Source organism: Pseudorasbora parva, chromosome 8 (genome assembly GCF_024679245.1).
Source record: "Pseudorasbora parva isolate DD20220531a chromosome 8, ASM2467924v1, whole genome shotgun sequence".
NCBI lineage: Eukaryota > Metazoa > Chordata > Actinopteri > Cypriniformes > Gobionidae > Pseudorasbora > Pseudorasbora parva.
Window position 1 is genome coordinate 21,372,836 of NC_090179.1, and position 22,081 is coordinate 21,394,916.

Below are 22,081 nucleotides of genomic sequence, written 5' to 3' on the forward strand. Positions count from 1 at the left end.
TCATATTACGAAATGTATTTTAACTACTTTATAATCAAAATCTTTTCTAATCTTGACAAAACACATATCATTGGAAAAGGTCTGAGTCTCAAGGTTCCATATGTGGTGACTGTTTTGTGATGGAAGTGATATTTGGACAGAAATTTACAGGAAAATGCATAAAAAAAAACAATCAATGGAAATTGAATGACACCCGGTGGCTATTTTTGGTATAGCGCCTAAACAAAATCTCATGGGGACTTCAATTTTTGTGATATCAACTTCAAATTTGGAACACAACTTGGTTAGACATATGCCTTTGATTTTATAGTAATTTTAGAGTAAAACATTTTTTGTAAAATATATATTTTATATAAAATAAAAAATATTTAGTACTGTATTTTTCATTTTCAGTAAATTTAAACTTCCATAACTTTTTCATTCTTTCATATTTTGAAATGCTTTCACTTCAGCAATAATCTGCTGATTGTCTTCTTTAAATCAAGACCAAACTTAAGTCTATATTCCAAACCATTCTTGAATTACAGCCTTTTAAGTTTGGATAGTGCATTTTCATGACTATTCTCAAAAACGGGGGTGACAGTTAAAGGGTTGTCATTAATACTGGCTTCATATGAACAAAATAAACAATGCAATACAATTAACCACACAGTTCAAATAATAATACAGTGTGTGCACAAAAGAAACAAATATTTGGGGGAAAAAAATATTTTTATTTATGTAACAAATGTTTACTCTAAAAGAACATTTGATTGAATATAATTGTATCGCACTAATAATGCATTAATAATGCAATAAAATCAAACATCTTAAAATACCATAATATATAAGAAAATAAGAAGAAACTTATATTTCAATAGAAAATGTTGTTTTAAATAATGTACTAAGCGGTATTGTTCACTTACAGTTTCTTATATTTTTAATAATTTATATTTACATTTACTGTCTTGTTGAACATTATTAATTTGCAAACCTGATTTCCAAAAAATTGGAACACTGTACAAATTGTGAATAAAAATAGAATGCAATGATGTGGAAGTTTCAAATTTCAATATTTTATTCAAACAACATAGATATCAAATATTTAAAGGGGTGGTTGCATGCGATTTCACTTTTTTAACTTTAGTTAGTGTTTAAATCATTATGTTGCTTTTTATTTTATTTTTTGTTATGGCAGTTACATATTAATATATTAACACATAATGTACAAAGTCTGTTTGTCACCATATTTTTAACAGGTTTTTAAAATAATTTTTCAGTGGACATATACTGATAAAAAGGTATTACAAATAACAACACAATAGTAAATGTAAATACAAATAACTAAAAACACAATAAACTATTAAAAATATACGAAAATGTAAGTGAACAATACCGGTTAATATACTATTTAAAACTAAATGTTTTATTCAAATATAAGTTTCTTCTTATTTTTAAATTTGTAAATATTATGGTATTTTATGATGTTTCATTTTATTGCATTATTAGTGCATTGCTTCCATATAAAACCAGTTATGTGGCATTTTATTTTTATAGCTTGTACATTTTAATGCACCCCCCCCCCCATTTAGGTAGATAAATTCATTATTACTTTTTTTTGTACTGTACTTTTAACAGGATTTCTTTTTTTTTTTACAGTGGACATACTGGAAAAGAGGATGGGATAGAATAAAAGAAAGGAACGAGAGTGAGAAGCGGATCACAAATACAGCGAGAGAGGGTAAGACAGGAGTGATTTATGTCCTGCTATTGAGAAACTAAAATAAATCCAAACTCTGTGAGAGAAACATACAGTACGGACTGTAAAACACAAGACATGCTCGGCCGCTTTCCCTGCCTCAACCTCAGAAGCTTACGCTCCCTCTCCGCAATGTCAAAGCCAATAATTTAGGTTTTTGTCCTTTAGGATATGAATCTGAGTTGGAAAGGACCTTGTTTTCTTCAGCCCAAGTTTGTTGTAGAGGGAATTGTGTGTTTGATTTTTTGGAGGTCTGTTTTAAATAATCAGATCAGTAGTCATTATTGTCAGTGTTGTGTCTCGTTTCTGTTTTTTTAACAGTCGAAATGTTGGCGCCGTGACCAAGTGGTAACGCACATTCTTCAGCTTTTAGTCGTGGTGCTCATTTGGGAGATTCAGTTTTCATCTGGCCTTTGTCGGGTGTTCATCTGCGATGATAAATGCTAAACTTTCACTCAATCTGTGATAAGCACATTTTATTTTGACTAATCAAAGGGCTTGATAAATGCGTTACACTTCATTTAGAGAGAAAAATTGCACAGTGTGGAGCGTTTGATCAACATTATTTACACAATACGCCTCAACTGTGGCAATAGTTTGTGTCTTGGCGGACTTCGATACGCGCGCACGCTCAGAGACGCATTCATTATCTGCTTCCGCCCATCTTTTTAAACTGTTTATTTATGAAGGTGGAAGGATAATGATGTCTTGATTACACAGCAACAGGATTTGCCTTTGTGCTCTCTGTGACTGATGTGAAAGTGTGAGAGTGCAGTAAATAATTCATCCGCTTGATTTGTGACACTGTCAGCACAGTTTGTTGCTCTCTCCGGAACAGAACGCCAGACTGAGATGGGAGAATCCAGAAAGTTCAAGGCTGCCATTCTGTGAGAAAGAAAGGAAAAGGAGAAAAAAAAGGTTTTTCCTGTAATGATTGTCCATCACTCTTTTTTTGACTTTATATATCTAAAATACAATAAATTTCATCAAAATACAGAAAAAACAGTAATATCGTAAAATATTATTACAATTTAAAGTAACAATTTCTATTTTAGTATATTTTAAAATGTAATTCTATAAAAGTCTTCAGTGTCCTTCGGAAATCAATTTATTATGCTGATTTGGTGCTCAAGTAACATGCTTATTATTATCAATGTACACTGAAAAAAATTATATGATCAATAAGTTATGACAGATAACTGACAGATATATGATTATATAAGATTCAACTATTTTTTTTAAAGTCTGTTTAATGTAATTTAAGTTTAAATGACCAAGTTGATTGTACTTAATATTTATATAATAATATAATATACTTGATTGTAACGGTTAATATTTTTATTTCTGTTTTCTTTATTTTCTTTATAAACAAGATTTATTTTAAATTAAAATCCTTTGTAGTCCTACAGGTATGCATCATTTTGATCAATTTAATGCATCTTTTCTGAACAAAAGTATTAATTTATTTCCTAAAAAAAGTCCTTTTAGATGTTATCATGGCTGTGTCCCAACAAATTACACCGGCCTGTCCTTGAGGGCTCAAATGTACACCCCATGCTTGCCAGGCGTCTCTTTATAGCTTCTTCACGCTTTTGGGTGAATGTTGCACAAGCTTTGTGATCCCTAGCATTTCCGCTACATCCACGTGCGGTTGACTTTATTTCCTGTGAAGTTTAGATTTCTCTTGCTTTGTTCTGGTGTGGAAAGTGGACTAACACATGCTTGGCAAATGTCTGCTTGAATTTCCAAATTCCACAGAAAGTGGAGAATCTTGTTTCATTGTTTCATAATGCAATTCTAATGAAGCACACTCGCATCCCTTTGAGATCATCCTACGCTTCGCTTTCCGGTGAGAAGTTATTCTACACCCCCGTCTGTCTGACAAAACTCCCTATTGTTCCTTAAATCACGAATTGTATTCAAACGCGGCCAGACAATCTGACAATGAGCGATGTCTCCGTGAAGTGAAGTTCCACTGAATATTCTGTGTGCTTTGGTCACCCACATCTGCGATATGCAGGAAAATTACCTATAAAAAGAAAGTTTCATAAAGACTTTGTCCCCCTAAATATCCCCCGTTTTTCTCTTGGACCAGCCAGGCAGATGTTGGGTCAGACAGGAAGTTTCTTCGCCTTGCTCACTGTCCTTAATGAATCTCTGGAGAGGGGCTGGATAGGGGCTGGACCTGGATCTGTCTCTTCCGTTTAAACCTTATGCTCCATTCTCCCGCCCCGCTTATGTAACCCTCATACGCTCAGTAAAACTTGCCTGATATTCATCATGTGTGTAAAAAAAGTTAAAAAAAAAAAATTCAGGGCCAGACCAAGTGATGGTGTGATCATACTAATATGAAGCAAAGGGTGCTGAAATCACTGTATATTTAGTGGTTTTGACTTTTTGCACATACAAATCCTCAGTGTCATGTCTTTTATTACAGCAACTTGTAACTGGCCTTTTGAACACAGAGATTGATTTATCATTCTGAATATTATTATGGTCTGCCTAATCTGAATGCAAACTCAATGGAAAAAATCAATACCTCAGAGAGGTACATATGCAAGTTTATAAAATTTCAAACTAGGGTTAAGAAAAATAAAATAAAATAAAATTAATAAATATATATGTTATTTAAAGACGTATTTTATTTTATGCTACCAAGGCTGCATTTATTTTAAAGATGCACTATGTAGGATTTTTGCAGTAAAATACCACAAAAATACCACAGTTACAGTAATACCACCAGGTCAGTGTTATATATTTTGTTCAGTTGAGTTCTTAAAATATCCCAAATATTTCTAACTATTTGTAAATTGTGAGAAAACTGCTATTTTAACCAAGGAGCCGGGACGTCTGTGGGAGTCGCCTGTCAATGGCATTATATCTGTGTTACCCTTGGTTTCCGGGTTTATTCGGCAGGAGTGCTTTACTCTTAGTAGTGTGCAAAAGTGTCAGGAAAGCGGAAATCGCAGACGACTGTCCCGTCATAATAAAAGTCCCGCTGCTTGCGAGCCGCGTGTTGCGTAATAATTTCTCCAGCGGCCTTGCTCAGCTCCTCAACACTCGATCCTGCTCTGCTTCCTGAGTCCTGTCCCGATTCTTTTCCACCGGCTGTGAGGTGAAGACCACATGTCCCAAGATTCTGCACTCAAATCTGCCGTCATCAAACTACACCTTTAACTACTACACGGTAGTTAAAGTAGTCTGCCGTCATACAAACTACACGGAAAAGTTACATTGTGCAGCTTTAATAAATAATGAGTAAAACAGTAATATTGTGAAATATTATCACAATTTAAAATAACTTTTCTATCTTTATATATTTTAAAATGTAATTTATACCTGTGATCAAATCTGAATTTATGGCATCATTACTCCATTCTTCAGTGTCACATGATCCTTCAAAAATATTTCTAAAATGCTGATTTGATGATCATGAAAGATTTCTAATATCAATTGTGACGCCCAAACTCCTCCGTGAGACACGGGACCGGTGTGACGCGCAGGTGGCGCTCATTATCACTCACCACCGGCCTCGCTCCGTTCTCACGGCCCATGGCCTCAACCTGCTTGCCACATCAATATTCTCATCACTTACTGTATTTGAAATGTCTTTAATGTCACTTTTGATCAATTTAATGCATCCTTGCGGAATCAAAAAATTAATTTATTTCCAAAAAGATTTCCAAAATGTTTAATTTAGCTTTTTGCTTTCTTGCTTTGAAATATTTATTGCCAGAAGTGCGACAGTATATTATTCTAATTTAGTTGAAAGGTGTCTTTTCATGTTCAAATATCTAACATTGTCACAGTGTTTAAATAGGTCTTTATTCTGTATATGAAAATATAGAACAGCCTTTATTCAAAGGGATTATACTATAGTCAGTGACATTTAAGGGTATTTGACATCTAAAAATTTGAAAATGCCTGTATTAAAAGATTTCATACAATGCATGGGAAGTTAATCAATATTTAAAATGTATAGTTGCATTTCTAAACATTTTTTGATTTGTGTTTCATAAAAAAATAACGGCATAAAGGTTCAGATGTGAGTAAATAACAGTATTTCAATTTTTAAGTGACCTATTCCTTGAATGTTAAGCAAGCACACATATGCAACACCCGTTGACATTTCTTTGCAGAACACAGTGTGAGGTGACACAAGCCCAGCAATGACTGATCTGGCAGGAGCCATCGGGACTTTCAAGTGGATGCCGAAGTGTTTCAATATCCTTCTATTGTCCTGAGTCTGCGTCACGACCCTTGCGCGAGGATGGAGATGGGATCGAGATGGAGCTGGCTATTAAACCACAGGCTTGATTAGAGGATGATGGGATTGTCCTGCAGCAACATGGGGAAATGCTCAAGAGCTCATGCACTTCCCACACTTAGGCAAGTAACTTTGTAATGCTTCCCTTGAGGTGTGTGTGTGTGTGTGTGTGTGTGTGTGTGTGTGTGTGTGTGTGTGTGTGTGTGTGTGTGTGTGTGTGTGTGTGTGTGTGTGTGTGTGTGTGTGTGTGTGTGTGTGTGTGTGTGTTGGGGGGTGGGGGGTGGGGGGTGGGTTATGGGTGTGTGTGTGTGGGGTGTGTTTGTGTGACCCCAGTGAGGACAAAATATTCAGGGGTCAGCAAGTTCTGCTGGGCTGGATCACAATATGACTGACAGCGTAAAGAGGTAAACCTGCTATTTTAGCTTGGCTCTCTCCTGACGGTGATGCACGTCTGTTTAATGGAAATTATGTTTGCCATACCAAAGAGCCGTTTAGTGGTACCATATCCTCCACTGTGGACAAACATAATTATGTTGTCAATATATATCATAGTATTACATTTTTTTTGATATTTTGTTTATTTTATGGTGCTCAAAAATAAAACAGTTGCAGAAGGAATGTACAAAACAGACTACACAGCAACAAATGTTCATAATTTATTGTTTTGAAGGAATTAAATCATAAAACAAACATCCAATTATTTAACAGATATGAGATTATTGTTTGGTCTATAAATAAAAAAAGATTAAATATTTTATATATTACACTTCATACACCCACATTAATATATATATATATATATATATATATATATATATATATATATATATATATATATTCAACGATAAACTAGAAAATATTCAATATATCTTGCACACTACTTAAACTGGATTGAAAGAGGGGACAGAAAAGAGTGCTTTTCGCAAAGTTTGAGTAATGTGTATCCTATATGGTTTATATATTTTCTAGTTTATATTGTATTTTTATCATATGTACCTACAAATGATTTTGGTGTATGAAGCACAATATTTTAAATTGTTTTAATTAATTTAATCATAATCAAATATTTTTTTTGTTTAACATTAACATTCAATTCAATTATACTTTATAAAAGTAATTTAAATGTGGGTTTATGATTGTTATGCTTAATTATAATTCAATTATTAAAATTATTTATTAATATTTTGCTTTTAAAGTTTTATGTACATTGGGGTCTAAAGTCGGAAGCCACTGGTAAAAATAATTTTTCATTGGTTTAAAAATGTACTTTCATACAAATCTACATAACAGTTTGAATGAAGAATGAAATAAAATAAATGATTTAGTTTGCCACTTTATTGACGGCAGCATATTTGCTTTGTGACCTAATACTAGTGTGGAATTATTTCATTTTCTAGAATATATGCTATTTTTTATTTAACCCTGGAAATAACAAAGTTTTAGGATTCTGATCTATCCTTCACAAACTGGCTTTCATATCATAGTAGCTCACACCTCGAACACACACCAGTAGAGGTCAGCAAGTCCACTTACACAATAAACACCCGACTAATTAATACTGGTTGATGAGGAACTAAGGATAAAAGCTACTGATTAATGTCCATCATACTTCCACTTGATTGCCACATAAACCTTAGAAATAGCGTATAAAGAGAGAGTCTAATACACGTGGGTTTTTTCCTGATGAAGTTCTACCCTCACATTGAGAATCCATTAGTCTGCTATAGGAAGAAACCTCCCAAGCCCCCTATTAAGGACAGGGAGTCTCCAGCACTCTGGGATTTGGCCTTCGTCACAGGCACCGACAGCGAGAAGGAAGCCATTAAATCATAAAATGTTGACTTCACTTTTTGAAATGAAAGGATTTATTAAAACAGTATGGTGGACTGGGGGGTACAAAAGACTTTTAGTGATGCATTTGGCTTTTACAGTATTTGAAACCGTTTGTGGCCGGAGAAGCCGGTGGGCGCGACAAAACTAATTGGACCATGTGACAAACAGCATAAAGAGTCGGTCTTTACAGTCAAATACTTTTATGATTTATTAGACACAAATTGTACCACCAACAAAAAGAATAGCCTGGAGGCTCTTTACTACAGTCAGTGGAGTGAATCAGGACAGAGGTGTGTAAACCACACGTCCCAGATCATCTCTCAGGACACTTTCATAACGCTGCACAATCTGTGGCTGCTGGCTTTTGTAAACCGCGTCAGTACGCAACTGAATAATGCATCAATGGATCTATTAGATGCACTTCTGCTGCTATTTATTGTTCATTGTATAAATGTACCAAATTTTTCCTGTAATAGCTTTTGTTATACTCTAGGACATCTTGAAGAAGCCCAGAAAATATTACTACTATAAATACTATATATATAATGTGTGTGTATGTATTTATTATAAATTCAGATTTAGTTAAACATTTTTTGAAGTCGAATTTTATAGGCATTTTAAAAAGTAAAAAATAAATAAATAATTAAACTGGACAGCAGCCTACCAAATACTTCAAAAGTCACTTTGTGATACTTTATTGAGACAGAATGATTCTTTATGTATTATTTGAGAAACATGTCGGTTCTCAGACCTCCAGTATCATACAGATGTTTTTGAGATTTTTATATCGCATCACATATATCAGAGCTCAATGGCACTTTAACTGTGTATCCACATAATCAATCCCGCTGGGAGAATCTAAACTATTTGCTTTGTACTGTTATTGAGCTTATTTAGTGGAATTTACAATTGGTAAATGTTTGTTAAATATAAATGTAATTATTTTTCAGATATAGATGCTGTTGTTTGCACTGAACATTTTATATCAACAGCAAATGTAACACTCTTGAGCCAACTGTTTATTTATTGATTATTATTATTATTATTATTATTATATTTCTAAATATCCTTTTGTCTGTTTAAGCTTTGACCATATATGACATAAGGGTTTTTAGAAATATGATTACTTGTCAGATGTTTTATGCAAGTACTTTAATGTGAAAAAAAAATGTATGTACTGAAGTCATTGGTGCAAGAGGCAATGTTTGTGTACGTGAGGATTTTCTGTAGTCTGTAAAGTCAGTAGTTCAAGCAGACCCCAAAAATATAGTGAATATGTGCAATCACACCACTAATATAGCTCATAGCTAAAGTTAATACATTTTACAACAGAAATAACTTGTAAATAATAATAAATAATAATCCTTATGAAAGCCATGGTGTTTAAATCCTCAAAAAATATGTACATTCTACAGTGCATGGTGAATGTTGAAAATATGGGAAAATGTCTGCATGAAAAAGAATGCAATTTTTTTTTAAAGGCAAACTAGTGTATTTAAGGGCTGTAATCAAAATGTTATACTGTTCACTTTTACAGTTACTATTTTTCCATCTGATATTAGTGCTATCTAACATAACATTTTGTGTTTATATATGTGTGATATGTATGTGTATTTTTCATACAGTATGTAAGCGCATATAAATGATGCAGGTAATTTTATTGTTTTTTTTATTGCAAATTTACTTTGAGTTTGGTATTTCCCATGCAGTTTGAGTCTGTGTTTAATTTGATATTGACTTCTGGAATTTGAAAACTATTGAGCATTGCATTTTTAATAATATAATATAATATAATGTATTTATTTAAATAAAAATTTAGGTCAGTGACTTTGAGTTGAATTGAAGTTGAATTTTACAATTTAAAAAAAGTAAACTGTACAAATCAACATTTAAAAAAATGTTTTTAACTGATTATTTTAAAATAATAATTAGTTATTTGAATCTATTGTCAGCTTTAATACTTGTAATTTCTGTTGTATGTAACAAAGCCAAATCTCCCCTCTAGATCCTGCTGAAGAACTCTATTTTCTCTCAAAGTTTGAAGAACACGTCTCAAGATTTAACATGTGGCACAGTGGGTAATGTATCCTTGATTTTTTTTTTGTCCTGTAATGTATCCTGTCTTTTTTCTCTTCCTATGCAATTCTTTTCTTGTAGTCACCTCATAAGTGAATCCCTCACATGTCACTGTTTTTATAGCTGCTTGATGTGAGATCTGATCAGGGCTCAGTAAATCATGCCACATGCAAGAGGGCATGACAGATATCGAAAGAGAGAAACCACATATGAAAACAAACCTAGTGTGAACAGCATTCACACGCTCCAAAAACTCTCCTGATAATTTGCCTAATAAGCAGGATAAACAGAGAATTTGCAGTACTCACCCGAGACGACTGCTGTTTAACATCGTGCTTTGAGAGAGATGAGAATGACCGTCTCTCGTCTTCTCCGCTCTTTCTAAATAAGGCCCTGACTCCACACTCTTTTCCCCATCTGCTAAAGCTATTTCCCCCCAAAAGGCATCTGATTTCCTCTCCTTCTTTTACCCATGAGCAGAGAAAGGCCCTGCTCTGTGTGCCGTTATACCGCATCTGTCTATGGGTAAAACCTTTGGGACGTCTTGAATGGCGATGCTGTTATTTCTGCTCTAGTAGTGTGTGCCGTGATGAGCACTGGTACTCTGATTAAAACAGTGATACACTACCATGACTGTAAATTACAACTAATGTACATTCCATAAATAATATTTTATTCATTTTAGTAGGAAGTTATTTTGTGCATACTGTATATGTGTATACAGTACATGCACATATATATTGCACAAAAATAAATTTTAACCCTCTTTTCTGAACCTAATCAAAAAGAAAGGAAAATAAAATACAATGCACTAAACTAAACTAACTGCCTAATTAAAAAGCAGAGAGTTTAAAATAAACAAAAATGGCGTCAGACTCCTTATTTTCCCTGTCCTCAATATTTGCAATATATTTACAAAAAAATGTAAAAGCCAAGTAAACAAATTGAGAGGACAATCCAAAATCTGTGTCAGAATTATTATTATTATTATTATTATTATTAATATTATTATTAATAATAATAATAAACACAAATACAAACAATTTTCCAATCTAGTCAGTACTCACAGTCTAGTACTACACATGCACACTCTCTTAACACACAAACTCTGCATTATACAATCCAAATCTTTCCACTCAGAACACAAAGATGTTGCCTTGATATGTATTTTAAAGTACTGTGCACCAATCAGGGCATAGCATCAATCAGTCTGCAGGAGCCAATATGACGACAATCCTGAAGAGGCACATATACTGCATCCCAATTCGCCTACTTTTACTATGCCCTAAAATGTACTCTTACTGAAGAAAAAGTACATACTTTTGAGTGTAGCAAAAGCGCAGACAAGCTTTGGGACATACTATCACATCATATAACTGTGTCTTTAATGTTTGCTCTCTGTCGCATCCTGTCACTGTAAACTGGCCTGTCAATCATCTTGTCACAGTTAAACTCCTCCACATTTCATTCCATTTCCTACCATATTAGAGCGAAATGCAGTAGAACGTTGATCTGCAGTCGCGGGTCTTTCATGCACAGACTGTCCTCATATTAATGCATAATATGATGCATTTAAAAGTTAATGGGGTCATGATGCAATTTAGTGTTTTCCTTTCTCTTTAGTGTGTTATGTAGCTGCTTGTGCATGTATAAGATCTGCAGATTTACAAAGCTCGAAGTCTCATACCTAAAGAGATATTATTTATAAAAGTTAAGGCTGAGCCACACCTTTCTAAAACACTTCAGACTAAAACACAACAGTTCAAACACGCCCCCACATATCTACCTCAGTATGTGAGGCAAAGTTTCATAACACCGGCCAAATGTATACGCTAAAGGGGGTCGCAGTGCCGCGCCTCAGGTAACTCACATCGGACGCACACATTATATATGCACAAGCTCAATTTTGAATCGACTTCTGACAGAAGAGCTGCACAATGGGTGTATCTTGTAGCACAGGATGAAATCACTATGTACATTGACGATTTGAGGGAAGTATAATATACATTTAATATAAAACCTTGAATTGGCGCTCAGTGGCGCGGCAGGGTTTTAAACAACTTACTGAGTCACTGCGGACAGGCGCTCATTGAAAATAATGTATTCGAATTTTAAAGACATGGCGCGGCGCTGAGCTTCGCGTCCGGTGTGCGACACCCTTAGGAAAGAAGGCGTAACTTTTATTCTTGCTGTAATATTGTTGTCGCCGGCGCCGCCATGTCGTGGAGACGCTCTATTTTCCATTGCGAAAGCCAAGCTACTTTTTTGGCCTTCCAAAAGTGGCCACAATTAGAAAACACAATTAGTGGCTAAGCTTTAGTTAAAGCACTGTTCCAAAACAGTGCAACCCACATATTTGATTGTGCGCTCCGCATTTTCGAAGGACTTTCTAGCACCTGGGAGAGCACAGACCGTTTCTATGTCTTTGTCGTTTCTACGATAACAAATGCAAACTTACCAATCTGATACTTTCTGGTCCTGTCACGCTGGCAACATTCATGGATCAGCTTGGTCATCTGCATCACCCGGATCAGATTCGGGCTTAATGTGATAAGGTAGGACCCACATTATCATTTGTCAATATTGCTTTGCTTTTGGGAGCTGACGTTACAAATATGGTTAGATGCGTGACATTTTCATCATATGCTTAAGGTATCGGGCCAATCACAATGCACTGGAATGCTGACCAATCAGAGCACACCATGATTTCAGAATCCAGCATTTTATGGTTTGTTCATGTTAGTTCACAGTGCATTAACTAATGTTAAAGCTACACTGTGTAACTTTTTTTTAGTTTATTCTTAGCTAAAAACACTTAGTTCTTTTAAAAATATATGTGCTCATTAATGTATATTTACTTCTTTCAAGTAATAAATTATTCTCGTAAATTTATAATATGCCATTGAAAATACATACGGGTGAGGGGTTCGAATGCCGGTCGCCATGTTGCCCCTCCATCTTGAAAGTACATTAGCCAAAGAGGGACATACCCGTAAATTCAAGCTTTGCCTTTCGCGCTTTAACACTCGATGGCACCGTGTCGAATGTGAAGAGGGGGATTGCTATGTTAATCTTGGACTAAATCGGCCACCGTAGGAGTTAAAACGAAATCAGAATTGAGAGGAACAGAAACTATTATGCACTGGATGGTCATATACCTTTACACCGCTAGATGGGGGAAAATATCACTCAGTGTAGCTTTAACAAGATTTTAATAATGCACTAGTAAATGTTGAAAACCGCAGTAGTTAAGCTTCTTTCTGAAAGAGAGAAATCTGTATTACTGTATTAAGCAACTACAGACCTATCTCAAATCTTCCCTTCATTGGCAAGATCATTGCAAAAGTTATTTTCAATCAGCTGAACATTTTCTTAAACTCAAAGGGATACTTTGACAATTTTCAATCTGGTTTCCAACCACATCACAGCACAGAGACAGTGCTTGTAAAGATTATAAATTATATTCGCTTACTTAAAACTGTGTAAACACATTGCATTAAACCAAATACAAAAAATTATGTTCTTTTTAGAATCATCATATGACCCCTTTTATGGCCGAAATAAATATTTATTATCTGGTAACTTGATTTGTTATTTAAACCTTTATCTAAATCTCTCACTGTTGGTTGTGCATATCCGCCATGTTTTTTTTTTGTAGTTCTGAACCGAATCCTCCTCACTTTACACACTTTGAAAATCTACCGGAAATAGTAGACCATCTGGGGACTTTTGTCATACTCTTTTCAAATGCTATGCTTTGGGACACACTTATTCTAATCTCATATACTATTTAAGATGGATAGTATGGACATGGATACAGATACTCCCAAAACAACAGAGATATAACAAAACCAAAGGGCCATACCACACACACACACACACACACTAAAGTTTAAACAAAAAAAGAATAGTTTCATTCAGTTCCAGCAAGAATGCATTTAACTGATACATTTTTTTACAACTGTTTTCAACATTGATAAGAATAAGAAATGTTTCTTGAGAAGCAAATCAGAATGGTTTCTGAAGGGTTATGTGATCCTGAAAAAGACAGAAATTCAGCTTTGTCATCACAGGAATAAATTACATTTTAAAAGGTTTTAAAAATGTAAAACTTTTCAATTGTAATAATATTTCACACTATTATTGTTACTGTATTTTTGATCAAATAAATGCAGCATTGGTGAGCAAAAACAGTAAAATATTGTATATATTTGGAATAAATTTAAATAACCAAAGTTGAAAAATGTGACTAAAATGTTTTTGAAAATGTTGTTTGTAATGTTAATGTGCAGTAAATGCACACGTTCACTACTATAAGAACAATAGAGTGAAACACAAGCGATTTCATAATTACATAAAGAAAAGACTCAACTGTTTGTGCAGTCACACTACCAATAGAAGAAGATCTACAGCTTAGTGACTTCTTCTAGCACTGAGCCCCTGTCCTCTAAATCATCCTCAAAACAGAGGAGAACGAGCTGAAGACCAACAACCCATTAACACTTTTAACCCCTCTTAGCTGCTCTGACCTTCTCAACAAATCTGGCTTCTGGGACCCAAAAAAAGTAACAATTAAAACAACAAATCATGAAAAAGATTTAAAAGGGCTGAAATGAAAATCTATTTCTGACATGTTTTAGATGTATCGAGCTGTAGGGCTGGACTGGCTCGATTCAGTGGACAGTTGTGGCGGGGTTCTGTGACCCAGCCTCCCTCTCATGTTACGGCCCTATTTATAACATCTCCCACCCCTCCTTCAGTCCCAGCCTATTGCCCAAAAGCCCGGCCACTGTTAGGAAGCACCTTTCCCTCTCAGCTGGGCCACAGTCTGCGCTAGACTGTCAACTAACATTCAGCTCATCATCATCGTCAGCTGCTGCTGCCTGGCAACTCTTGCTCGCGACGTGCATGGGATTATCACACACACACACACACACACACACACACGTGTGCTGACACACTTTTTTCCGTTTCCACTTTTTCCGAGGAGAGATTGCTTAAAGTGAGAACTAAAGGAGTGCTTTGGTGTTTTTGTGGCTTTTAATTAATCTTTTCATCTTTTGGAAGTTTTGCTCTTGTGGTTTCTGTTTTGCTAGCGGCCACTTTCGTGCATGCGATGGATCACACGCTGTTCGGCTGTTTGCGCAGCCCTCACGCCTCTCCGCAGGCCCTGCACCCCGCCTTCGCCCTTCACGGACGCTCCGAGCACCTCTCCGCGTACCCTGAACTCTCCACTGGCTCTCCTTCTTCTACCTGCATCGTGAGCGGTTACCCAGGTGAGGATGGGGGATTGTTCGGGGGGCACGGGCATCAGCGAGGGCCCCCCATGTCCCAGCAGCATCATCATCACCATCATCTACCCCAACCGCAGCAGACCGGATGGCACATACCGCAGACGGCCAGTGCCTCACCAGCAAGCGCCCGTCTAGGACTGGGCATCTCGGCCCCTGATTCAGGCTCTTCAGACATGGGTCCCGGGGGCCCCAGCCTCTGCGCAAGCACCCCGAGCCTTGGCGGAGGGGTGCCCTCAGGTGCCTCTTGTGTTCCCGGAGGGGATTTCGGACGTCATACGATGTCGCCAGCCGAGGCAGAGAAAAGGAATAGCAAAAGAAGAAGTGACAGCTCTGGTAAGAAAAAGGCTCATTTTGATTTTAAACTAATCTATAATTAGATAGACTTAAAAGCAAATCATTTTGCTTTTTTTCTGATCAAATCATTTTCAGGGAAAATCTGAGGTTGTATGTGCATTTTCTAAGTGAATCTTGAACAACAAAAAATATATGATGGTGTATTCATACAGGTAAATAATATTTTACTTTGTTAAATACTAAATGTTATACATATTTTTATTTTATAAATTGTATATATTGTATATATATATATATATATCAATACATATTTAGCACATTATTTATTTGCTATTTGTAAATAATATTTATATTTGTTAAATAAAAAATTATAAATATTTCTTATTTTAAAAATATTATAAATAAATGATATTATTACTATATAATATTTATGAATTATTATTTAAATTATATATATAAAAAAAAGATTGATAAACTAATATTCTCCTATGCATATTACAAGAACATATTACATAATGTAAAAAAACTCTTTGTAATGTTTTCCACAATATTACTTCTGTCATAATCCCAATTAACACGTTAAACGCTGTTAAAACATCTATGTTTGCTTTATTGTAACTGAAAAGAGAATTTAAAAAGTCATGGTTCATTTTAACAGGCTTCACAATCAGATTGAGTGCAGTGCTAGTGTTTTTGGAAAATGCTTCTCTTACTGTTCGGAAATGCGGATCCGTGTTTTTGCCTGTGAGAGTTTTGTAGGTGTTGGCTTACGCGCACAGAAGCAATTCTTTTGGCTTGCAGAGGCCAGATTGTAACTCTTGTGTGGGCATTTAACTGCACGCATGATTCACGTTTAGTCTCATCTGTTTCATCTCCTCACTTTTTTGGCAAGCACAAATAAGGCTTGTGGTAAAGTAACTAATGCCATGGTCTGAGAAAGAGAACAGGGACGCCTGTGTTGGCATTTAATACGAAAAGCCAAACGTTAGATGACAGCAGTGCTTTAAACAGAATTCTCTTTGAAGCTAATTTGTTTGTACATCGGAATCAGAACGCAATATACTGTTACTCTATTTTTGGTTGTGCTGATGGGTAAAACGGGCAGGGAGATATGAGGTAAATTGAATGGTTTTCGGGTCACTGCGAAAGAAGTTGTTTAATCTGATGGGCATCTCCAGTTTGTTTTGTCTGGAATAGTTGCTGCTCGCGTTAAAAAATCAATTTAACACTGCATAAAATGGATCATAAAATGGATTTTTTACGATCTTGTTACTTCAAAGGCAATTTTAACTACTTTCTGCCCTTAAAACAAAGTTCAGGTCCACACAAGAGGCGCAGCCCTGCAGATGTTGGTTTATTCTCATTTGTGCCAACCCAAAATTAACATAACATAAATACACTTGTTCCACCGCTGAAAAGCTCTAACAGAATTGGAGGACTTCTCAATGGTTCAAGCTATTTAAACTTTTGCAATTTTTGCGATTCTTGTATATAAAATATAAAAAAATAGGCAGACATGATTAGGAAAAGTTATATGCACTGCTAAATATAATCATTATGTATTTACGATTTGTATTATTTGCACTAATATTATAATACTATTATTAATACAAATATAATATTATAATAAAATGCTATTTTGAATATTATTTGAATAATTTTCGATGTTATTCTACTCCCAATACAATTTTCTGCCTGCAATTGGGATTTTAAATAAACATACAGTGATTAACATGCATGCTGTGCAATATTGTCAAATGTATTGAATTATTGAAAATATATTTAATAAGTAATTCTCGTGGGCATTTGGACAGTGTTGATTTATTTTGAGCATTATAGTTTTTTTTAAAGTATTTAAATTATTACAATGTTTTAATGCTTTAAAAGAGAAAAAACTTTCTCTTCTATTTACGATTGCCTATTTTTTTTAAAGCAAGTGTGGCATAATAAGAAAAAAAAACAATAATAGCTTTTTAGAATGCTTTTATATAATGTGGACCAACCAGTGCAACAAGGGCTGATTTAACAGTCAAAATGTCAACATATTGTTCAATTTATGTTAAGATACGTTCATTTTAAGATATATTGTTTGATTTCTTCAAAGCATGTGTCTAATAAAACAGCACATGCCTGGTTTAGATAGAAGACAGCAGCCTTTAGTATTTTGTCATGTGGATTTTCATGATATTCATTTTGGTTTCTTGTTTTTTTTTTCCTCCAATAAAGCTCAGCCCTAATGTGTGTAAGTACAATATTAAAGTGGATGTCTAAATTTTTCTTAGCTGTATTTTTCATCAAAATAATATTTGAAAGCTTAGGCTGTCCTGCTCCCCCCAGTACTTTTCTTTTTTTAAAGAAGAGATAAAAGTTAAAGCGCAGGCCTAATTGCTGTGGTTTAACCGCTGTGTCGCGAAGCTGGGAAAAGCTGTCTTAACTTAGAGCAGCTCAGTTCACCAAACGCTACTCATGTTGGTTTTTCTCACTCCACAATGGCTGATTTAACAGTTGGCTTGCAATAAATAATTTTTTTGCTCTTTCCGCATTCAGCCGGCTCTTTAAAATACATCTGGCAAAATCTTTGTTAAAACTTATAATATAATCAGGGAAGAAATAGTTCCAATTTGATGTCTTTAGAAATCACCTGATGATTATTTGTGAGCATGAGCAACTTCTATGCTAAACAACATCATCATTACACAAACCGCTCTTGATATTTTCATCTCGAGCCTGTCCTCGTCAACCTCTGAAAATCTGTAAATGATACTGTTAAATAACACGTTTGGCATGTGTTTATAGCCATCATGATGTGGCTGACAGTGGCGATTTCACACTTCATCTGAACATCCACCTACAGTGAGACTTTCAAGCCGCTGGGTATATTCAAACTGAAATAATACTATGGTGCCATATCTCTGTATCTCAGAGACACTTTGAGTGTCTTAAAAACACTGTTTGTTTGAGAATACGATTAGACTGACACAGCAACAGTGGCTCAACCAATAGCATGAGTTTGGGGGCGGGCTAATCTGACTAATTGACCCTTTTCACATTTCTGGGTTTCTCAGAAGCAGAAGTCGTCATAGTTGGGTAAAATTATATAGCAGTAAATTATATATATATATAGCATATATATATATATATATATATTTATATATATATACAGTATATATATATATATATTTATATATATATATATATACAGTATATATATATATATATATATATATATATATATATATATATATATATATATATATATATATATATATATATATTGTGTTCCAATTTGTTCCAATTTTTCACAACTTTCAAAAAGAATAAAAAAAAAAAATAGACAGAGAAAGAAAGAAGAAAGTCACCCTCACAGCAGCGTTAACTAGTTTCTTGTAATTTCATGGAAAGGTAATATAATACAAGTATAGTTATAATAAGTATAGTGTTATATTTATAATATATTATAAGCGAATGTAAAAATATATATATAATGTATGATGGTGATGGCCGTTAAAAAGTGTCATCACAGTCCAGTTGAAGGAAGTGTTAGGGAAAATATGTTTGGAAACAGTATAAAATTACAAATCTGATCATTTACTTTCTTCTGTGTAGTCAGCAGTGTTGGGAAGGTTACTTTGGAAAAGTAATGGGTTACAGATTACCAATTACCCTAAATGTAATAGAAATGTACAATTTAATAAGTAGTGTAACTATTTCAGTACTTTATTAAAATAATGTAACTGATTACATTGAATTAATTAATTGAATTATTTGCCTTGGTGGCAACTCTCAGACAGGTCGTAGCCTAAAGCTTCCAGTGGCAATGTGGATTGAAGTAATTGGCAGATGTGGTGCACTGCAAATTCAAACAAGAACCAATACAAAGCATCAGAATAGCATCGCTTCACTAAACAGCCTTTAAATGGCAGGAGCAATTACGCACATCAAAATCAGGCAAAGCAACAAATTCATGTTGTTCAACATATCCTTGCTTTTAACAGAACATTTTGACATTACAACCCCCTTTGTAATCATTAACATTTTCATAAGTAACTAATAAAAATGTTTTCACATTTTTTCTCTGTAACTGTAACGGATTACAGTAACATTTATTTTGTGATTAAATTATGTAAATGATGTTACATGTATCTAGTTACTCCCTAACACTGTTAATCAGGGCCTAAATTTAAACAATCAGCAAGCACTAAATGTGAGTAAAAACGGCGTTGGCGAGTAGCCTATATGAAACTTTGTTAGTCGCCAGTTGGCCAGTAACAGTTTTTTTTAATAATTGCAATGCAATGTTGCGACAACATAAACATGAACAAACATGAACAATGTTCTGTACAACATGAAAGTTTCAGCCAATGTAAATATTAAAGTACTGGAATTCGTTACTCATACGCTGTGTGGGAAGTTAAAACATCCGAAGCGTGCACCCCGAAAGCATGTGCATGCAAAGATTTTTTGCCATCCTGCGCTTGAATGGACAAATTCACTCAAAATTAAAAATGCCCGTCTCGATAAATATCCTATTAAACATGGTCTGTTATATCTTAAGTGAATGCAAACACAAAATGCACTATCAGTGCATTTGGTCTTAAAGTGACAGCAGCCTAATAATCGGCTACTGTCTCTAATGTTAATCAAACAACAGAGGGCAAAAAGAAAAAAAAAAATCACTCACTGCACAAAAGGATTTGAAGACTATGCAGTATTATTCATTTTATTAGCCTACTCGGTACCTTCAAAAACTATTAGACCTGTCTGAAGAGCACTGTGTATTTCATTTCTATCTTTGTTGTATTCTATTTATTGGTGCCATTGCTTGTAATTTGATTGTTTGTTCTGACTGTTTACTTGTCTTTAAATGTAGGCTATTACATGTATATTAGTTAAGCTAGTACTGTGTTATCAAAGTTGGAATAGAGGATTGTGAATTTTCACCAGTATCTAAAATGTTTTTATGTCATGACTGGTACATTTTAAGTCACCAGACACTGGCAGGTGTGGCAGAAAGTTAGTTTTAGGCCCTGTGTGTGACACTGAAGAACATTTTTTGAAGAATGTTTTAACTGGGCTTTAACTGAATGGCCAAAAATAGACATTTTCAAAATAACATTCTTCACAGAAGTAAGTTTTGGAACAGTATGAGAGTAAAATTTGATTAATGGGTGAAGATTGGATGGTACATGGCATTTTAACATTGAAGAAACATGAAAAATGATGTATTTGAAATATCATGCTGACTTGTGCTGAAATGGCAGAGCAGGTCTCGCCACTTGCGGATGGGGTCTCATTAAAGTAGACTCTATTTACAGCTGGGTTTTGGATAGCTAGTTGGATTAGCGCTCACGCCACACCCATAGATAAATGAACCCAAAGGCACACGTCTGAAAAAAAGAAGAATACAATTTCCTTCCTCATGTGTCAAAACAACAGAAGCGCACGTGTCTTCAGTAGGATGGATAGTTAGGCTAATCTGACATTTCCTCATTGACCTTTTGTGTTTCCCTTTCTAGAATAGACTAGATGTAATTGAGCTCTTGGAATAACCACATGTAATTGTATATATGCGCTTTTATGCGTTCATGTTCTGTCACTCCAAAAAACATCTGAAACTGGGGTAAGCGATTCGCAGTAATTGACAGCGCAAGAGCGAGAGAGGGAATAAGAAACACTCCACTGAAAATTGTTGTGAGCTGGCAGCTCCTGAGCCATGAGTGGAAGACGCTCGTAACATTTTGAGGTAAATAAACTAAGGAAATATATTTTTACACATCCACCAGTACTGTTTTGTTCCATATTAAAACTACAAGGGTAGCGGATTCCATTAACAGTAAGTCAAATTAAGTCTTTGGAAAGTGTTCTGGTGAGCGCCAACTCATTGTGAGAATCTATATAGAGGTTTATGAAAACTCACGACTGGGGCTGACTTTTACAAACAGCTGGCATGCGCAATTGCAGCATCGTAAAATATGACTGGCAGTATTCCTTATTCTCCTCTGCTTTCCTTTATGACATTTCTGGGATTTCAACCCTGCAGTGATTGTATTTAATTGGAACGCGTACATTGAAATAAGCTGATTGTGTTTCAAAGCCCATTTTGTTGTGGAATGTGACGTTGATAGTGCTCTTTAAAACATTATGTGACCATTTTTGTTTTTTCTTTTAAGAGTCCCAAGATGGGAATTTCAAATCGGATGTGAGCAGCAAGCCAAGGAAGGAGCGGACGGCGTTCACCAAAGAGCAAATTCGTGAACTGGAGGCAGAATTCGCCCATCACAACTATTTGACCAGACTGAGGCGGTACGAAATCGCCGTAAACCTGGATCTTACGGAAAGGCAGGTGAGATGACAGAGTGGGACCTGGTCCCTGTACATCAATCATTCTGTCAGAAGCTACTGCCGTTTTTTTTTTGTTTTTTTTTTCCTGGGTTCATTGCTTTTCTATCGAGCCATGGAGGGGGACTATTGTATTCCAGATGTTTCTGCAAGCTCTCTTTTTGGCTTTAGTCAAGTAACGGGAGAGGCGAAGGAAGTTCTGTCCGCTAAGGCACTTCCGCCTTGCTACAAATTGGTCTC

General features: G+C 35.1%; 1 protein-coding gene across 4 annotated transcripts in view; it reads left to right on the forward strand.

Annotated features, from left to right (window-relative positions):
• The window catches only part of meox2a (mesenchyme homeobox 2a), a 44,398-nt gene that overhangs the window by 16,642 nt on the left and 5,675 nt on the right, over positions 1 to 22,081 (forward strand). For 2 of the 4 annotated variants that reach the window (XM_067450364.1, XM_067450365.1), the window contains 6 exons: positions 1,639 to 1,720; positions 2,577 to 2,656; positions 5,878 to 6,127; positions 9,844 to 9,912; positions 15,011 to 15,541; positions 21,673 to 21,845. In XM_067450364.1, coding sequence (XP_067306465.1) covers positions 6,109 to 6,127; positions 9,844 to 9,912; positions 15,011 to 15,541; positions 21,673 to 21,845 — 792 coding nt within the window. In that variant the 5' untranslated portion in view covers positions 1,639 to 1,720; positions 2,577 to 2,656; positions 5,878 to 6,108. Of the gene's footprint in view, positions 1 to 1,638; positions 1,721 to 2,576; positions 2,657 to 5,877; positions 6,128 to 9,843; positions 9,917 to 15,010; positions 15,542 to 21,672; positions 21,846 to 22,081 lie in introns of all 4 variants that reach the window. The other 2 variants (XM_067450367.1, XM_067450366.1) reach the window with 2 other exon arrangements.